Source organism: Ambystoma mexicanum, chromosome 6p (genome assembly GCF_040938575.1).
Source record: "Ambystoma mexicanum isolate Mex_15411 chromosome 6p, UKY_AmexF1_1, whole genome shotgun sequence".
In the NCBI taxonomy this organism is placed as follows: Eukaryota; Metazoa; Chordata; class Amphibia; order Caudata; family Ambystomatidae; genus Ambystoma; species Ambystoma mexicanum.
This window is the reverse complement of record NC_090935.1, coordinates 1,422,535,754-1,422,555,061: the sequence shown is the minus strand read 5'-3', so window position 1 is coordinate 1,422,555,061 and position 19,308 is coordinate 1,422,535,754. Positions and strand designations below refer to the sequence as shown.

The 19,308-nt window shown below is 42.9% G+C and overlaps 1 protein-coding gene across 15 annotated transcripts in view; it reads right to left on the bottom strand.

The window, feature by feature from the left end:
- The window catches only part of SEC31A (SEC31 homolog A, COPII coat complex component), a 998,112-nt gene that overhangs the window by 83,364 nt on the left and 895,440 nt on the right, over positions 1-19,308 (bottom strand). For all 15 annotated transcript variants that reach the window (XM_069626136.1, XM_069626132.1, XM_069626133.1 and 12 more), the window contains 2 exons: positions 16,263-16,535; positions 16,044-16,163 (listed from right to left, as the gene is read on the bottom strand). In XM_069626136.1, coding sequence (XP_069482237.1) covers positions 16,044-16,163; positions 16,263-16,535 — 393 coding nt within the window. The remainder of the gene's footprint in view (positions 1-16,043; positions 16,164-16,262; positions 16,536-19,308) is intronic.

The following is a 19,308-nucleotide window of genomic DNA, read 5'->3' as shown; positions in this document are numbered from 1 at the left end:
CATGACCACTCTCCACGCTTCCTTGATTGGGTTAGGTTAATCTCTCAGAGTTCTCCTGTTCACTATAACTAGGGAGGCCTCCTAAAATCTGTCAGGCCAGATTCTAGAAATCCATTTCAGCAATTGGCAAAACAGAGAGGAAGGCCAAAACAAGAATAACGGAGCATAAAAGCTGCATTAATAATTAAATTATCACAGTACCATTGGTTAAACACTTAGTAGCCAAAGGGGAGACGTCTACAGATTTTAGATGCCTCTTGCTGCCAAAGATCACACTAGCCACACACATAGCACCCACTATCCTGACTGCCCCCTCTTCCACTTCTCACCAGTCACAGAGGACGAAGTAATCAACATAATTGCCAGCCTAAAACCATCTAATTGTCTAGGCGACCTATATCCTGCCTCAGTTATTAAGGATGGGGCTAAAGACCTAGCACCCTTTATCACCACCTTGATCAACTCATCGTTCAAGAACTCTGCAGTCCCTAATAACCTCAAAGAGGCATGTGTCTTACCTCTTCTCAAAAAACCCAACATTGACCCTAACACACCAATAAACTAGAGGCTCATCACGACGTCCCCTTTCTTTTAAAAATACTAAAGAGAGTAGCATACCTCCAAATACAACATTTGGAAGACAACAACCTTCTAGGTCTGCGACAATCTGGCTTTAGACCCAGGCATGGGACGGAAACGGCCGTCCTGGACCTAAATATCCAAATGGATGAAGCCAAAGACTAGGGCAATCTGGCCATCCTGCTCTTGTTGGATCTGTCTGCAGCCTTCGACCTAGTCGACTACCAAATACTTACCAAACACCTCTCTTCGGCTGCTGCATTCTCCCAGAATGCCACCAGTTGGATTTGGTCCTTCCTATAGGACAGAACAACCAGGTTCTTCGCCCTTTCAGGCGGCGCTGCGGCGGACCCTGTCCCACTTCAATGTGGAGTCCTCCAAGGATCTTGTATCTCACCTACGCTTTACAATATCTTCACCAAACTCCTCTTCGACCGCCTTGATGATCTGGGTGTCACATATACAAACTATGCTGACGACACCCAGGGAGTTATGAGGATGATGTTGCAAAACTAAACGAGATCTACCTTGAAATTCAAGCATCGGTGGCCACCCATAGCCTCTGCTTAAACAAGGAAAAGATGGAACTACTTATCGTCGGTTCCCACGCTCCCCTCAACAAACTCTACACTAGATACCAATCCTTCACCATTGATGGCAATATCATGAAAGTGTCAAAAAGAAATCAAAACGCTGGGTGTGCATCTTGACTCCACTCTCTCACTCAAAAAACAAGTCAACGCCACCATCTCATCCATGGCTTATACTAATAAACTTATTAATGCCTGTAAACCTTTCTTATCCACCAACAGTTGTCTCACACTGACTAGGGTCCTCATATAGTCCAAATTGGACTACTGTAACACTCTTCCTCGGCTCCACTAAGCACAACCTGAACAGACTTCAGATACTCCAAAGCAATGCCCTCAGAGGTGCCCTTAGTCTCCCCCGCAAGGCCTATATCTGCACCTTCAGAAAGAAGTCTCACTGGCTCCCTATCCGTGAGAGAATTAAATTACGAGCACTTGTCATCACACACAAATGTCTCTATCGGACAGCCCCACGCTACTTAGACAAATTTACTAGTCAAAACTCTACCAGACCAACTAGATCCCCATACTTACATCAACTTAACATCCGAAGCTCAACCCCAAAACAGCAGGGGGAGCAAGCTTCCCTCTGTTAGCAGTGAAATGCTGGAATGCGTTACCAATGATAAATCAGAGCAGACACCTCGTTCTGGTTGTCAGAGCCAAGGTGAAGGAACTGCTCATAACCCAGAAATAGACTTAACTGCTCTTAGCTAAATCTTGCATCCTTGCATCAAATGTGTACCGCTCCTGCGACGGACCAACCTGTAACCTGGTCCCCCCTCAATTGCGCTATGCCCTTTTATCACGGACCATTCTGGAACCTGATTCTTCATGCTATTGATTGTACTGCATCATCTTCTGCTGTCTTTTGTATGCGCAACTTTCTGTAACCCATGTTGCTCCTTAAGGCTAAAGCGCCCAGTTACCCTAGGGTTTGGCTGCCGTATACAAATAAACTAACTAAACTAGATGGACCCTTTTATACCGAATGAAAAGAGGATGTGAGATCGTATCTGATAAGAACCAGCAGGTTAAAAAAGAGCAAGTATTGACTAGCTTGACGAAAAGAGATGAACAGGGCCTCAATTACTGTATTGAATGGCAGAGTAAAGTGAGCAATGAATACGTTTATGCAGTCGCCAGCCATTGTGATGGAACGGTTATTGAAATTGCCATGAGATGTCATAACCTATACACAATTGAGGCGTATTGGAATAGAAGCACTTCAGTATACATCTAATACAAATGTTGGTAATCTGACAACGTTCTAGCTATGTTTATGTGCATTTCCCTTGTAAGGATTAGAGCAAATCACCCTTAGACAAATGCTGACGCCATCACGTGATCCGCCATCACGTGATCCGACATGATGGACATCGAGGAAGTGTAACACAGGAGATGTAAACGCCAAGATAAGCCTTACAAAAGGGCTCCATTTGCGAAATAGCAGAGAGCAACAGAAATTTCAGCTACATGACAAAGCTCCCGATTTTAAGGTTAGGAGTACACAGAATAACCAGTGCACAACTTATTGTTTGGCCTCTGCACTGTGATTGTTAGAGCAGTCAGATAACCAGCCTTATGCCGTACCTTTACAGAAAATACCTGTAGAAGGTACACACTAAGAAACCTGCTCAAGCGGCAGCAAAGGACAGGATCAGATACAAGTCAAGGTGATTGAAGACATGCGAGTGCATGTGCTACCCCACTTGAGTCTCACTCAGCTTTTCTAACATTTTTGTGGTGGTCCGGGTCAGACTGGGACAAGAAATGGGGACGGACAACTCAAAAAAAAAAAAAAAAAAAAAAAGTGTCCTTCACCTAAAAAAGGAGGCCCTCAAACCCTCATTCGTGAATCATGTCAATTCACAACGCTACTTATGGAGGGTTAATGGTGTTTGTTGTATGTAATGTTTTGTGTAAACACTTGAGAAAACGAGTTATGACATTCCTTTTCCATTGCCCGGCATTTGAGAATGATTTGTTATTTAAATAGCGTGTTTGCCAAAGCACTGTACATAGCACATGTACACATACAATCATTCCCAAATGAAGTAGTTGGTACTCATTTATCAACCTCTGATTAATGAAAGGCTGAGTTGGCCTTGCCAGGATTTGAACCTGCAGATCATGCATAGATCAAAGCAGCGTTAGCGAGCGCTCAACCTGCTGGTCTATATGACTGGAGTAAGCTAACAGGAGCAAGCAGTTCCTTCCTTCTTCCCTCCACCATCCATCACTCCGTTCCTTCCTCTTGATTTTCTTTCTTTTTTCTTGCTTGCCCTTCCATTCTCTCCCCTTTCTTTCATGGGCATCTTTCCTCTCCTCCTTTCTTAGCCGCTCACATTGTTTCCTTCCTGTATGCCTACCATCTTTCCTCTTAACTTTCCCCCATCCTTCTACCCTCCTTGTTTTTGTCTCTTCTACCATTCCTCCGTATTTCTTTTCTTGCTCACTCTCTAATTCCTACCCCATTGTTATGTTGAAAAATAGCAGTTAAAGATAAATTATTGTGCAGGCTAGGGTGCACTCGAGTCGAGTGCAATGATGGGCTCTGCAGCATTCTTGAATCACAGCTGATACCAAAGGGCAGCTGCATCACCAAGCCCTTAGTCAAGACAGCATGAGAGTGTGATAAATCCATGTTCAGACAGACACATTTAATCTAAGCATGCATGAACCCCACATCTGGGTCTGTCTAGGTATAGATCTATCACGGGATAAGGGGCCAGTATTTTCAATGCTTGCATGTGCTGTCTATTCCTGCGGGTAAGGTGCCAGGAAAGGGTGATGTCCGCAAGCATGCAGTTTCATATACAACTTAACAATGCCAAAATTCACCATAACCATTGTGTCACCACACACCTTATGCCGCTCAGACAATTCCCAATCTAAAGCAATGCCACAATACGGTTACAATCTACCCAATTCTACAGCGTCAGAACCATCCCTCGTTCTATCAGGGTAATGTACCTAAACTACTGAGGTGCGATTGCTGGCTGGAAAATTAGGAAAACCTATCCTCAGCGCACCACGTGATGCTCATACCAGTATGACAACGTGCTGCAGAACTGGCACTAGCGATAGCCTGGCTTTAGATCCCTGTATTTAGACTTTCTACAACTTCCTGTTTTCTGTTCAAAACCTTGAGCAAACATGCCCTACACCAGAAAACATGTATTCAAAGGAAACATGGTGCAATAAACCTTATTTCCCTCGTGCCCCCTCCCAGGCACACAAATGGCGCAAGAAAACAGGCCTTGATGCAACTTCAGAAAGGCTCCTCAATGCAGCCACTGAATCTGAACCAGACAGCCTCTGAGAGATCCCTTATTGAGAGGCCTATAACAAAACCCCCAATGCAGAGGGAAGCACGGAGAAAACATTGTTTCATATCATTGTGTGTATTGGGATTCAGCTGTGCAAGTGCCCAGGCACAATAAAGGTAGGATCTGTACATTCAACCATACACCCAATATATATTAAAGCAGGCTGTTTGGAATAAGGGCCAGCGTTAAGATGTCAGAGACTGACTAACGTTGGAATAAACAAAACTGAGCTTTTAAGAGAGAATACTGATTGTACGCATCAGGTATCAGCAAATGCAACCATCTGCCAGCACAAATGTTCTTTTTATTTCACCCACCCTTGACCTGCAAAGGTAAGGAGGAAGCAGTGTGCAAGGCATTCTGGGAAATAGTTTTTAAAAAGTAAATTAGTTTTGGCGATTGCCTTAATCCCCATATTCTGGATATATGGTACATTCTGAAATACAATCCTAGGGCTTACAGAACGTGACAGCTGTATGCTGCAAAGTTTGGAAGCAGGGTCAAACACTGGACTCCAAAGCCAACAGTTTGGACTGAGAGCGATAGGACCACATTATGACAAATTATAGTGCACACTTGTGCTTGCCACACTTTATATTTAATGCAGAAGTACAATTGACACTGTCCTATAATTGTACAATGGAATTTAGGAAATTAGCTCTTACAAGAAGCACTGTGCATTGGACACGCCTAGTCAACGGGCATGCACAACAAACACATACATGCAGCAATATTTACTACAGTTTAAAGGAAATTTCCATTTTTGTAAACTAAAATGATGAAGCTTGGTCCTGGCCTGTAGCGGTTTGTCCTTGTTGAATTTCAGACATTTTTAGACGATAAGAGCTTTCGCTCATGGTTTAAAAAGAGACACGTGGCGTCGATGCAGTTTGTTTTCAGTCTAAGAGTTTTCAGAGAGGCTCGATCGTGACCTGATGTGTGGGCAATCTCAATGTCACCTGGCCTAGTAAGATCATTGTCTGTTTTCCCTCTGTTCCCCTCCCTTGCCTCGTCGCGCCTTGAAATACTTGTGTATAGGTGCGTTATAAATGCCATATCACATATATATATATAATCTCACTGGATGAAGGAGCCAGCAGATACGATGACGGACCCAAGGCAGCCCAGGACGAAACAGAGCTTCCTGCACATACTTAAGGTGACACTGGTGCCACCTAAATACTGTAGTGTCACCACTCCCTCACAGGCCCACCCAATTCAAAACTTTACAATTAACCACCCTCACTGTGCCTTTTTAACACTGACACACCGAGTAGCATCAAATGCCTTTACCACTGTGCAGCACTGGGTGTTTTCACCGCAGAACACCATCACATTCACATGCCTTTAACACAAAGCAGCACTGACAGGAGCGTAGCACCTTTGACAGCAGCATAAACAAATCTTTAGCTGAGTAGCATCACACAGCAGCATTAATATGTATACATTAGGCTGTACATTTGGTAACTCGGTCCTGACTTTGCCGCAGCAGATAACCACTTCCGAACCGGTCCTGCCTGAATCGCCTAAACTGTAGTCAGACCTCCTCCATTTGTGGAGCCCTATCACTGAGTAGCAGCCCAAAGAAGTGAGGGCCCGGGCACTCTTAAAATGGATAGACAAGCGCAGAATGTCTCGGACTTGCGACCAGAAACCCAGTGCCCACTAGCGAGCATCAGTGGGGCTGCCTAAAACAAAACAACTGAGCTGCACCATAAACGCTTTATGCACAGACTAGCAACATGGACAGCCAGGTCCCTAACATGTCCCGGACCCACATTATGAGAAATCGGATTCAATTTAATACTTTGGGCCAGGCTTGATAGAATATGGAGGGTGGAGACAGGAAGATAAAGGTAAAAGGGGAATGGGAATTTAGAGCAGGTCGACGCATCAATTAGTAGAATGAAAGACTGCACAATGATACTATTTCCAAACACTTCACATCAACCAGGATACCTAGGCCCTGCATGCGCCACCAGGCCAGGACCTTTCACCTCTCCCTCCACCCGATCTGTCCAGGGAAGCTCTTCCATGTGGGCAGGGTCCACACTACTTTAAGCGTGTGCTTCTGGCAATCATTCAAATTGGCAATCTTGCACATTTATGTACTCACAAACGTGTTTTAGGATTCAGTGATTCCCCTCTCCCACGGTGCACTTTTTTAAGGACTAGGACTGCTATAGAGGACGGCCCTCCACCGCTGTCTGGCCCACACTGAGCCAGGTGTTGCAAGAAATGACCCACGCAGGCCACAACACAGCTCCCTTCCGCACCAGCTCCGGAGACATCGCCAGGAACAGCATTGAGTATAAGTCATCTCATGCTCCCACCACAATATGCCATGGATGAGACGGATGCTGCTACCTTTAACAGGTGTTTGAGAAAACCTGATCTTCTTTCAAAAGACACTCATTTAGTCAGATTGGAAATTTCATATTTGTTTTTGACTAAGCTCAAACATCCCCTTGTGGTTTTGAGTTGCACGAGTGGTAAGGCATGCTGACAATTGCACTGCCATGACACACACTGAGTGGCAGTGCGCTGGCCCTTTCTCGACTAACAGAGATAGTAACAATTAATTACAAACGCTTCATTTGACTGTTCTCGTTTAGAGTGACTGCCTCTTCTCAGACTGTTTTTATTACTTACCGAGTGTAACCCACGTGCGCAAATTCTGTCTTCAGAGACTCTTCATTGCAGTTTACAGCTAGGCTAGGCAGCTCAAATAGGACTCTCGTCGATGTCGGGTGTGCTTTGTTTGAGGCCTGCTCGCTCCTCAGTCATCAACACTTCCTTTTGAATATCTGTGCATTGTGCTTGGTGTGGCACCCAGCAACACACCAATGCGCATGATGGTCCACGCATCTTGATCATGATTGGCTGCCACTGCCAGCATGCTACATATCAACAGGCCCCATGACCCTGCCCTGAGAGGGCGAGGCTCAAATCAGCAGGTCAGCCCCACCCCCTCCCCCCCACCCAAGACAGGCAAAAGCAAACCGGATGTAGAGCCCAACCCCCACGACAGGAATTGCTGGTGTTCTGGAAGAGAATGTGAAGCTGCCTGCCTGGCACCAAGCCATTGGATGACTGGGGCACTGGCAGCCCCACGACTCATGCTATTGGTGCAGTATCAAAGCAAAGTTAACAATTACTAAGTGTTAACTTTTCTTTGATGATGTTCTCCGACTGACAGTGTGCATTCTGATCATAAATACATCCGTTTGCCGCTGTGCAGCGAGCTGGCAGCAGGCTGTGTGAGGCAACATAACAAGTACGTCAGTTACAAAAACCCAGCCCAGCTCCATGGATATTAATGTGCATCATAAAACCGGCCCTCGAGTGGCTTATTAAATCGGCCCCAGGGCCATCCAAAGTCCGTTTTGATTCTGCCGGTGGCAGAGAGGCCAGTCCGCCCCTGGTGGTGGTTATATGAAGCTGACTGGATTACGTAAGGGTGCAGAAGGAGACTGATACCAGGGTGGCATGATGGTTGGCAAAGACTTATTCTTCTTTAAAAGAAAGAGAAAGGTCTAACTGTACCTATTTCCAGGAGAGGTTTCCCTGCCACAACTAAAGACTAAAAAGGATCTGTCAACGTCTGTTTAATAAACTGTTGACCGTTCTGTGACAAAATCCCTAGTTCTGTCCCTCACACTTATAACTAAAGCAGATAAAGCTAAAAAGTTTGTTGCCAGGGAAAATGGCTCCCTTCTCCTTGGTTTGTGACCACTGTTCACTTCAGGAACTTCAATAGTTCTCACCAGGGGGATGATTCCCTTTTCCTGGTTGCAAGCGTCTTCCTACTAACAAAAGAAAACAAGCCCAACAACCCTTCTCCTCTTGGGTTATTTCTTTATATGGGGGAATGGCTCCGTTCCCCTGATGGTTCCTTTAACAATTGATATCAGGACATCCTCCCGAAGCTTCTCTCCACAGCGTGCCAATCACACTAGACCCAGAGTGAATGACTCCCTTCCCAGGGATACTTCTGTGTCTCCTCTTGGCAATACCATAAACATTCCAATTGTGCTTGGGTCCCAGACCCAGGTTGTTCTTTTGAATTGGCAGACCAGGATCACTAACCTGCCAAGTACTGCCACAAGGAAGATGACTTGTTTCTCTGTTTGGACTTCAGGCCTCGACCCAGGTTTCTCCGATTGTCAGTGGTTCTGTTTCTTCTTCTACCAACACGAGGAAGATTTCCTCTAATGAACAAACAGTCCTCTTGACCTTCTGCGTCCTTGACCCTTCTCCTAATGTTCCATGTCCTGGGGATGACACCAGGGACCACGCAGAGACCCTCTGACCTCCCTTGGGTCCCTGCCGGCAAACATGTGTCTCCGATTACCTAGAAGGGATTTGCAGCATGTCTCCGGAACTCACTGGGACTGGAAGCAGTATCTTCTTGGCTTTGCTGATCTTTCCCGTTCTCTTGCATTATCATTATCAGCGGCTCCGGGTATTCCTGCTGACTACAATCTCAACACTTGCCAAGAACTCACTGGTCTGACTTCTCAGGACAGTGTGACTGTTCCTCTCGGCGGCCAGAGCTGTGCGCGGTCCTTCTCCTCCGGTGTCGGGCGGGGCTATTCTTCCTTTCCCTCCAGCATCCTCTGGTCTCAGGATGCCAACCTCCCGCATCTCACCGTGTCTCCACTCTGTATGGCCTACCAGCCGGGCTCTCTCTCTCAGTTGTCGTTCGGTTTTTAAAGTGTTCATTTCCTTAACGGGAGACGACTGTTGCTCTCGGGTCTGGAGAGGGATTGTCATGTCTGTATGCTTCTTCTTTGTCACAGTACCTTCAGGGTCCCTATCGTTCTCTGTCTGATAGTAGTGTCTAGATTTACTCTCTACAAAGAGGTTCTTCAAGGAAGGAGAGGTTGGAGTGTGTGCACATGTGGTGATGTTACAAAGGCTGCACCCTTGATGGTCGTACTTATCCCTGAAGGGGAGTCCCTCCCACGTTATCACAAGTCTGGTTGCTCCATTTATACAGATTGAAACAGTTCTTTAAAGAGTTTTTGAACTTCATAAAAAATTTGGTAGTGCCCACCTCCATTCTTCTGTTCCTCAATTTTGTTCACTCAACACCATTGAGGTGGAGGCACGGCAATTGGAATCTGACATTTATAATAGTAACTTTGGAGAAATACGATAGATCAAATGGATTCAACAGATCATATATAAGAGTAAAGAAGCTGTAATTTGACGATGTAGAAGCTTTAACAACAAAAAAGGCAGAACCATTAGGTTTCTCTATAGAAGAAGCAAATACCATCCTAGATCTCATTAGCAACAGTTCATTCAATACGGCAAATCAAGACCCCACGAAGAGGATCAAACAATTGGAGTACCTCATCAGGAAAGAGATAAAATCGAAAACTACACGCAATCACCCTCGGCAGATACTATCGCAAAATCAAAGGATACCAAGAGGCCTAAGGATCCAACTCCGACCTACATTTTGTAAGGAAAGCAAAGAATGTGTGAGGAAATGCGAAGCAATACTAAATAAGTGCTCATTGGACTTGATATTATTAACAATATAAGAACTAGCTGCCAATCCACAAACAAATATAGAAATACAGCAGATACAAAAATAACTTTCAACCACATTGAAAAACGAGGAAATTGAGATTCTTCTTGACATTGACACTAAGTTGGCAGACTATAAATCTGAATTGGAAACTAAAAAAATTAGAAAATTCAAGAGTGACAACTATGATTATTTAAATGAGGAGGTCTATACTTGGATGGACAAGTATGGTTCAATTAATGAGGAAACCAAGGCAAAACAACTCAAGTAACGCATCAGGTTCTGAATCAGAAGCAGCAGGAGAACCAACAACAAGCAGGGACTCAAACACAGAGTGGTCCAGAAACCACGACAACGCCAGCATCAACATCAGGTGTCACTTTTTAGGAAGAGGACCAAGAAGGGGGAACAGAAAGAGGACGCAAAGGACCACTGACAATGTTACAACACAGGAGAACCTAGCGATAAACCTATCCACCAGGACTTTTAACAACCAAAGAACAAGAAACCTTACAAAAAGGGCTGAGATTTGTGCCAACACACAACAGTTCTTTATCTGACACAAAGGTAGAACTGTACAAACTAACAAAGAAAATTAAACTGAAGGTATTCTTTGAAGAACAATAAGCATCCCATTGGTTGACATTTTTGAGAATGAGAAACAGGTATTAAAAGACCTGGAGAAGGTAAACTTCAAAAAAAAAAAAAAAAACACAAGAACTTGAAACCACATGAACTGGCATTAATAAAAAATGTGTATAGTGACGAACATATCACTATAAGGCCAGCAGACAAGGGTGGAGCCTTGGTAATCTTAAACTCCAACGATGACAACGAAGAGTGTGAAAGACAACTAGCAGACAAACATATATGCAATATTGGATAATGATCCCACAATGTCCATAAAGCACAATCTAGAGGAACATCTAAGTAAGGCAGAAGAAGAGGGTTGGATAAACCATAACACATACATTTCTCAAGAATGACTACCCTCGGATATCTCACTTTTACACATTAAGTAAGGTGCACAAAGATCCAACAAAGAATCCGGGAAGACCAATCGTGGCAGGAATAAACAGTGTACTACAAGAAATTGGCAAATACATTGATTACTTTTTACAACCCTTAATTCAACAAACCACGACATACATCCAGGGCACTACTCATTTTTTAGATTAACTGAACAGAGTTTCACACAATTCAAAACATATCTTATTTACAGTTGATGTAAAAAGCTTGTACACCTCGATCCCCCATGACCTAGGGATAGAAGCAGTCAAATGGCTGTTACTCAAAACAGGAGAAATAGCAGCACAAAAATAATTCATCATAATATTGCTCCAATTCATATCTCAGAATTCATATTTTAAGTACACAAACTAGTTTTTCCAACAGATATCGGGAACATCCATGGGGGTCACTATGGCACCTACCTATGCCAATGCATTCATGATGTACAAATTTGAAACAGACCACATCCTGAACCACCCCATATGGAAAGAACATCTGGCAATATGGATAAGATTTATAGATGATGTATTTGTTTTATGGAAAAACACTGAAGACCAACTGCAAGACTTTTTCACATACCTCAACTCGATTGAATAAAGAATTCAATTCACCTACGAATACTCCAAAAAAACATTTTCTGGATGTGAATATCGAATCCACAGGTGATAGATACAAGACAAACGTCTTTAGCAAAACGACTGACCGAAACAACTTGCTCCACAGATTGAGCTTTCCCCAACCAAGTCTGATACAGAATTTGCCGTACAGTCAAATGCTGAGGGTGAAGCGCATTATCAGTGATCAAGAGGATTACAGTGTGGAATTAAAGAGAATGGGAGAAAAGTTCCTTGAGAGGATACAAGAAGGAAGAAATTGAACAAGCAAAGTCTAAAGTAGAACTGGTGAATAGAGAAGATCTATTAAGTGCACAAGCCAAACCAGAAAAAGAACCACAACTGATCTTTGTATCTAGGTTCTCAGGTCAGAGTAACAGGATCAAATCAATAATTAAAAACAACTGGCAAGTATTATCCTGTGATCTGAGAGTAGAATACTCATTCAAGGAATATCCCACCTTTGCGTATCAAAGAAGCAGGAATTTCAGGGACTGTCTAGTACAACCAAGGACGCCACTTGAAAACAAGAAAGTAAGTACAGCACGCAAAGGAACATTTCCATGCCTACAATGTAGCAACTGTGGATACATACAAAAAGGGAGCTCACTTAACCATCCACATACTGGAGAAAAGATACATTTCAGAGACTTTGCCACGTGTGAAACAGCAAACATAGTATACGGAATAAAGTGCCCATGCAGGCTTTATTATGTTGGGCAGTCCAGAAGAAAAGCAAAGCTGCGTTGGAACGAGCATAGGCCATGCATACGCAGCAAGAACACAAATTCCGCAGGGGCCAGACACTGGGAGGACAAAAGACAATCTATCACAGATCTGGTTTTTAATCTTGGAAGTAGTGGAGAATAGAGCCACATGAAAATATCCAGAAACAATTGGACAGAAGATAATCCTTTTGGATAGATCGGTTAGGAACTCTTGCACCGAAAGGTTTTAAATGAAGACGTGAACTTTGCTTCTTATCTCTAGAACCAAGGTCCATTACAAACATTATGGTATCCAGTAACAAGTAAAACAGAGGTTGTAATATTGGGTGATAATGTATTGGTTAGGAACTCTGGCATCGAAAAGGCTCAAATGTGAAAGTGAATTTAGCTTGTTATCTTAAGAATCAAGGTCCATTATAAACATTATGGTATCCAATAACAAGTATAATAGATGCTTACATCCCGTGTGATGTCTGACAGTGCCTACATACTGTAGGATGATTGATAATGCCCATAGAAGCTTGCATGTATGGACATGATACATAATGGGAGATTGGGTTGGTGCAGAAAAAACAGCAACAGTTTATAGCACAGTTTGGTGTCGCACAATGTCTAAACAGACTTCAGTATACGGATAAAATAAAGAATAAAATACTGAGCAGGGTAAATGAACACGGAGGAAAGTGGGGAGCTGCATTAGACAAGTCAGCACCAGACTGATTTAACACATTAGAATAGTGCCACACAATGAACATACAACACGGGTATCAGGTAATAATATTGCCAAGAAAAAAGTCATCAGGTTGGTGACTTAAAAAAATGCATTAATGATGCATCCTCCAGGCTACCAAACACTTTCTCCAAACAATCTAGGACTGGAGGTAATAATATATAATTATACCCCTCCTAGAATATTTGGGGAAAGAATTTTGGTAGCCAGGAAAAGGTCGCCAGAACCAGACGGCTTTTTCACGGCGACCTTATTACATGGATCCAAAACACACCAGTCCCAACACATTCTAATAGATTGTTGTGATTGAGAACAACATACTGATATGAAAAACGCATTAAGAAGCAACATGTAACACGCAAGGAATTGATAAATTGGGCCAGAGTAATTAATTACAATAGCAGGTATTTTGAAGCCAATCCTATCATTATACTACTAACAAACCGTTCCGGGCAAATCCTTGCAGCAAACTTAACATAGTATTGCAATAATCATGGCAATCGCTTCCCGTATCCCAGTTTCCATTGGGATGCGGGACGCGAGAGCCGACACGTCAGCACACAGGCTGCCGTGTTAAGACACCTCGCTGGATCGCCATGACAACCGCAATCTTTACACATGGGCAAGCGCAGTTAGAAGCACATAAGGTAAAGCAACTTTCTTACATTTGAGTCAGCGTGCATATATATGTTTGAATAAGAGTACAAATGGAGAATAGTTTTTTTCTTTTTCACAACATTAGAACAAGGTCTAGAGATAAAGGTACGGTCCATTTTTTAAGCACACGTTATGAAACCATGCAATTACACTAAATGCAAGATATTTATGTCAGCTTCTCCTTTTGTTTTCTTTATTATTTTTCTGAACCTTATGGCTTTCTGGAACTACTAATGGATATGCATGGTATGTATGTTATGATTTATTAATGATTTGAATTTGTGATTCAATTTGACTTGATTTGATATGTTGATTGACACAACATGGTATTATTAAAACCCTGAAGATGGAGAATCGCTCCAAAATGCATAGGCTCTCTGGCCATGTTTAAACCTAGGAAATGCGTCTAATTAACTTTGAGTTTCAAAACCCATGATAAGTAAAGGAATCTACGTTTGTAATTAAGAAACTACAAGAAGTATCTATGTTTTGATTTTCTTGAATACAAAGAATTGCCGAAAGACTCAATTTTAGGAATATGAGAAAATTTAAAGGAAAGGAACCCTCATTGAAATATTGGGCTCGTTGTGAGTATTGTGTAAGCACCAGACGTAGTTGGGTGAATCCACCCAACATTTTGGCAGATTATGGTATTTTGTGCATCCTGGTGTCAAGGGATCACCACAAGTCCGGTTGCTCCATTTATACAGATTGAAACAGTTCTTTAAAGAATTTTTGAACTTTATAAAAAAGTGGTGGTGCCCACCTCTATTTTTCTGATCTTCCTACGTTATACCACCCCCAGGGGGACCATCGGGTATCGGCCTCAGCTCTGGCCTCTTGGGAAGGGGCTCCCCCTCAAGGAGAAGTGACTACCTATAGGGCTTCATCACAATTATGCTCATTTCGTTACAGGGATAGTTCCAATTAATTTGGATTTGTTGACCAGTCGATATTTGTATTTTTTATATTTATATATAGCACCAAACCCTTCTGTATCTGGGCGCATTCCTTAAGAGTTATATATGCTACATATTGACATACATTTGAGAATGAGCAGGAATTAGTTACATAATTTACATACAGTTGAGACAAAGCAGGAATTGAATACAGGTAAAGAGAAAAGGAATTGAATATAAGATGGACTAAAGTGCATCGTAGAGAGGTACAAGATGAGCATGGCCGTAGGACATACAGGTTATTGTGTTTCTTACATGGTTATCCACAATTTAGCATCCTTTCTGAACTTAGTGTAAGATAGTTCTGATCTAAGGGCTACTGCCAGGGCATTCTAAATTTTAGCTGCTAAAACCGGGAAACTGCTGCCCCCGGCCTTCTGAAGTTTGAACCTTGGGATCTTAAGACAGTGCAGTTGTGCAGATCTTGTTGGTCGATCAGAGAGGTTACGTAAAAACTTGTCACTCAGGTATTTTGGTGCTAGGTTTGAGACACATTTGTGGGCGAGTGAAATTGTTTTAAATGTGATTCTTTGATGAATTGAAAGCCAGTGAGCATTGCGTCTCAACTCCAATATATGGTGAGATCTGGGGATGTTCATGGCCGAAGCAAGCACATTATTTTGGATTATTTGCAGCTTTTTTAGGTTGTGTTGGTTGGTTCCTAGGTATAGGGAGTCACAATAGTAAAGTTTTGATAGGATTAAAGCTTTGGCTATAGTGATGCAGTTGGATGTAGACAAGAAAGGTATACAAGCATTAATTAAGAGAATACAACTCTTTTTTGTTCATAGCAAAGAATAGTAAGTATTTAAAAACGGAGAGAATCTATGTTCCAGTAGGAGCAACATAAAGGCTGCCAAAGGATGGAAGAGAAGTTGCAATATTAGCAGTACCCATTAGAATATAGGTGTCTATAGAAATGGTCATTTTTTTTCCGATACATACAAGTTTTCAAAATGTATATATGCATTTGAAACTTTTGACATGCTTCCTTTAATAATCTGAGTATGGCGGAAATCACTCAAGAATGAAAATACATTAAAAAAAAAACCTTTTAAGCCCAGTGAGCCAACAGTTAATTCAATATACACAAATATCTGAATGATTAATTCTGCAACATAACGGACTGATAACCATACTGTATTTAGGTTTCTACGGCCCTCGCTCATCTCCTCACCTTAAAGCATTTTGGATTGACGCTACATGTTCATTTTCTCAGAGTAAATGGATGTCTAACCACACACATTCCATTTCCTCAAAGAATCAAATATTGTAACATAACGCAATACAAATTAGCCTACCGGATCTGTTGCGGATAAGAGGCATTTCTGAATGAGAGCCTCAAATGTGGTCTTCAAAACAAGATGCTCATCAGGTATTGGCTTCTTCGTGATCTTCTCGGCTGGCAATGCATGTACCGGCTGCAAGGTAAAATCCATAGTTTTCTCATTCTTTACATCACAAGGATATCATTGGCTGCAGAACCTTTTAATAAATTGGAAACAAAACTCTTAAATCACCTGTATGGAATTTCCAGTTGGAGCACCCGGCGCCCCCTCAGCACTTGCTTTTTGCGCAGCAGGAAGCCCACCCGGCTGGCCTAATGGTTGCTGGATAGGTTGGAAAGGAATCTGGGGAATCGAATGTCCAGCAGGGCTATTGGATGGTTGGAATGGGGTCATCATTGCTGGTACAGCGGGATTCACAGACTGCTGCATCTGGGACTGTGGATCTGCCAACGGTGTCATGATTGGAGAGGTGATTGGAACGGGAGAAGAGTAGTTTTCTGGAACCTAGGCCAGAAAAGCAATGAGCACATTTCAACCTTGATGTACTTTCAAACAATAGGTAAAAAGTAAATACAGGCTTACCATAATTATTAATTTAAAAGTGGAACTAACAGACCCTCAACTAACAAAATGCAGAGTAATTAAATGTACAGACAAAGCCCTAAATCAGACTACATGCATTGCACCTGTTTTGGGAGAGAAAAAACACGACTTCAGAGAACAGCGGCCAATGAAAGATACCATGTGTTAAATGCCTGAGGCACATCGCATCAGGGGAACACTAATAAACAAATGAGTAATCAATTGGAGTTGTACTATCGACATAGAATCGCTAGCTATATCTTTACTGCATTTCGTTTGCTAAAGTATGTATTTAACCGAAGAAGTTTACTTATGTCCAACATAATAAATATGTATATTTGTCAGTATACCAGAGTTGTGAATTTTTTAGGGAACATTTGTGGATTCATTGCACCTATGAATCCCCCTACATTTCCTTCCTAGATTTAAGCAGGCTACTTTGCCACTGTACCATTTTAAGGGCGATTTGGTTTCCTTTTTGGGATGGGTGTACAGATTGACCTTAAGGTTAGTGGTTACAAAGCTCTCACCAGTGGCCTGTCCTGAAACCGTCACAACATGACCCATAACACAGATAGTATTTTGTCCTGTTAATCCAGCATATCAAAGTCCCATTCATCATCTAACATTGCCCACTCTTCTGGGACTAAAAGGTTTTCGTGAGGATAGGGAGTGTCTGGCTCCTTAGGAGTGTCTTCATCACAGTTCACCAGGTGAAATTCCTGCATCTAGCACTCTCCTCCTGAAAGTATGAACGGTGCAGGCTGCATTGACCTTGGGATTAATGGGCCGTTTCTTTGTCACAACAATTTGTTTGAATTAGTTCCAAGCTGCCCTGACCTTCCCCGCTCTGTGCCTTGCCGCCCTGAACACTGCTCCTGCTTACCACAGTTCCCGCTCTCTAGTTCCTACCTGCACTTGCCAGACACACACTCCCCAGCCATTATCTGCTTGACCACACCTGCTCCTTCCGGCAACTACTCTTGGCGTGCTGCCAGTTTGACTGCAGCCCTTCCTGACTCTTCTTTGGAGAGTTCTGCCTGCTGCTCTAGTTTGGAATTGGTCAGCCTCCACTGACCCACAAGCCATACCTGCCATCTGTACTGTCGTCATCCAGACAAGAGGCCCGAGATACTTAAGGAGATTATTTTAACTTCAGTGGTTTTCCTCTGAATTGGCTGCTTCTATCTTTGGTTACCTTGGAGCTCTGTGCTCACTTCTGACAACACGATCGCTTCAGGTAGGGATTGCTGCTTCTTTACTCTTTCAAGAGCTTAAAGAAGTATAAGATAAAATGTTGTTGACATAGGATAAGCCTCTCCCAGAGGTCTTGATGTCTAGCCTATGCCTGGCAGGGGCACAGGTGTAGTAACTGGTGCGTTTCAGTGTTAATGGTGCAACAAGTAATTTTTGCACTGCATAATTACTTGCCGTCTCTTCAAAAGAGGATTCTTAGTGCAGGTTCTTTTGTGGGTTGTACGCATTTAGGTTTTGAGGAATCAGTAAGCCTTCGGGACCTTTGTAGACAAGCCTCCCATATTAGGCCACAACACACAGTAACTGCCTCATTTCAAGTGGTGTTAAGATGGATCTCTAGAATCAGCCCAGGGGAGGATTGTGGGAAGCAACCTTATTATAATGAACAAGGTTTTAGACACTTGGGTTTAGACAAACTATCCAGGTAGCAAGCGGATCAGTAAAGCTCAAACTTCAAGAATATTGGGGGGCGTTGGGGAGGGGGGGGGGGTGAAGAGGTACAATGCAACACACAGAGCACTCAAATACAACTAGGCACGAGTACATAAATACACTATTGTCCTAGGCATATATCAGAACAACTTACTTACCTCTCAGTAATGTTCTTTCCACAAATCCCTCATCTTTGATATCCATCTCCCAGGTTTGTTCTTCTAATGGACTCCTTCGTCCCATGTATTCCTCATCTCTGATAGAATCCCAAAGCAGTACAATGATTTAGCAGAGGGAGGCTAGCAAGGACACCACCTAAACCAGAAGGCTGTTAAGAACAGCTCTGCCAAATCGTGCGTCCTGACCAGACATAGAATCCAAGCAGTAATGCTTCAGTTGCTGCTTGGCAAATATCCTTAACAGGGACTTCCATGTTGCAGAGCCGAGGTGGCGCCCAAACCCCTGGTGAAGTGAACGCCCAAGACCCTCAGGGACCTCCTTGCCAGCCAGATCATAGTATTCCAATATGAAGAGAATTATACACCATGACAGTGTTTTGTCAGAGCCCTGCCAGCCCATGCAACAGTGTAACCAATTAAAAGATGGTCATCTGTCCTGGCATCCCTTATCTGAGAAACTTAGAACTTGAAGGCCTGCACAGGATGGAGCCCTCTATACAAACATTCCCCAACATGAAGCACTGGCCAGCATCAAACAGAAGCTGAGCAGGAGCCCAATACCGCATGAGATTCTAACAGAATTTGTATTAAACCTACTAGGGATTGCTTTATGTAACAACTTCTTTCAATTTCTAGAGAATATTTACATTAAAAAACAAGGTACTGCCATGGGGGCAGCGTTTGCCCCCAGCCTTGAAAACATCTACATGGCGCTATTTGAAGATCAGTTTGTGTATAACAACCCATTCAGTGATTATGTCACGCATTGGAAACAATGTATCGATTATATATTTGGAAAGGTTCGGAACAACAACTGAAGACCTTTT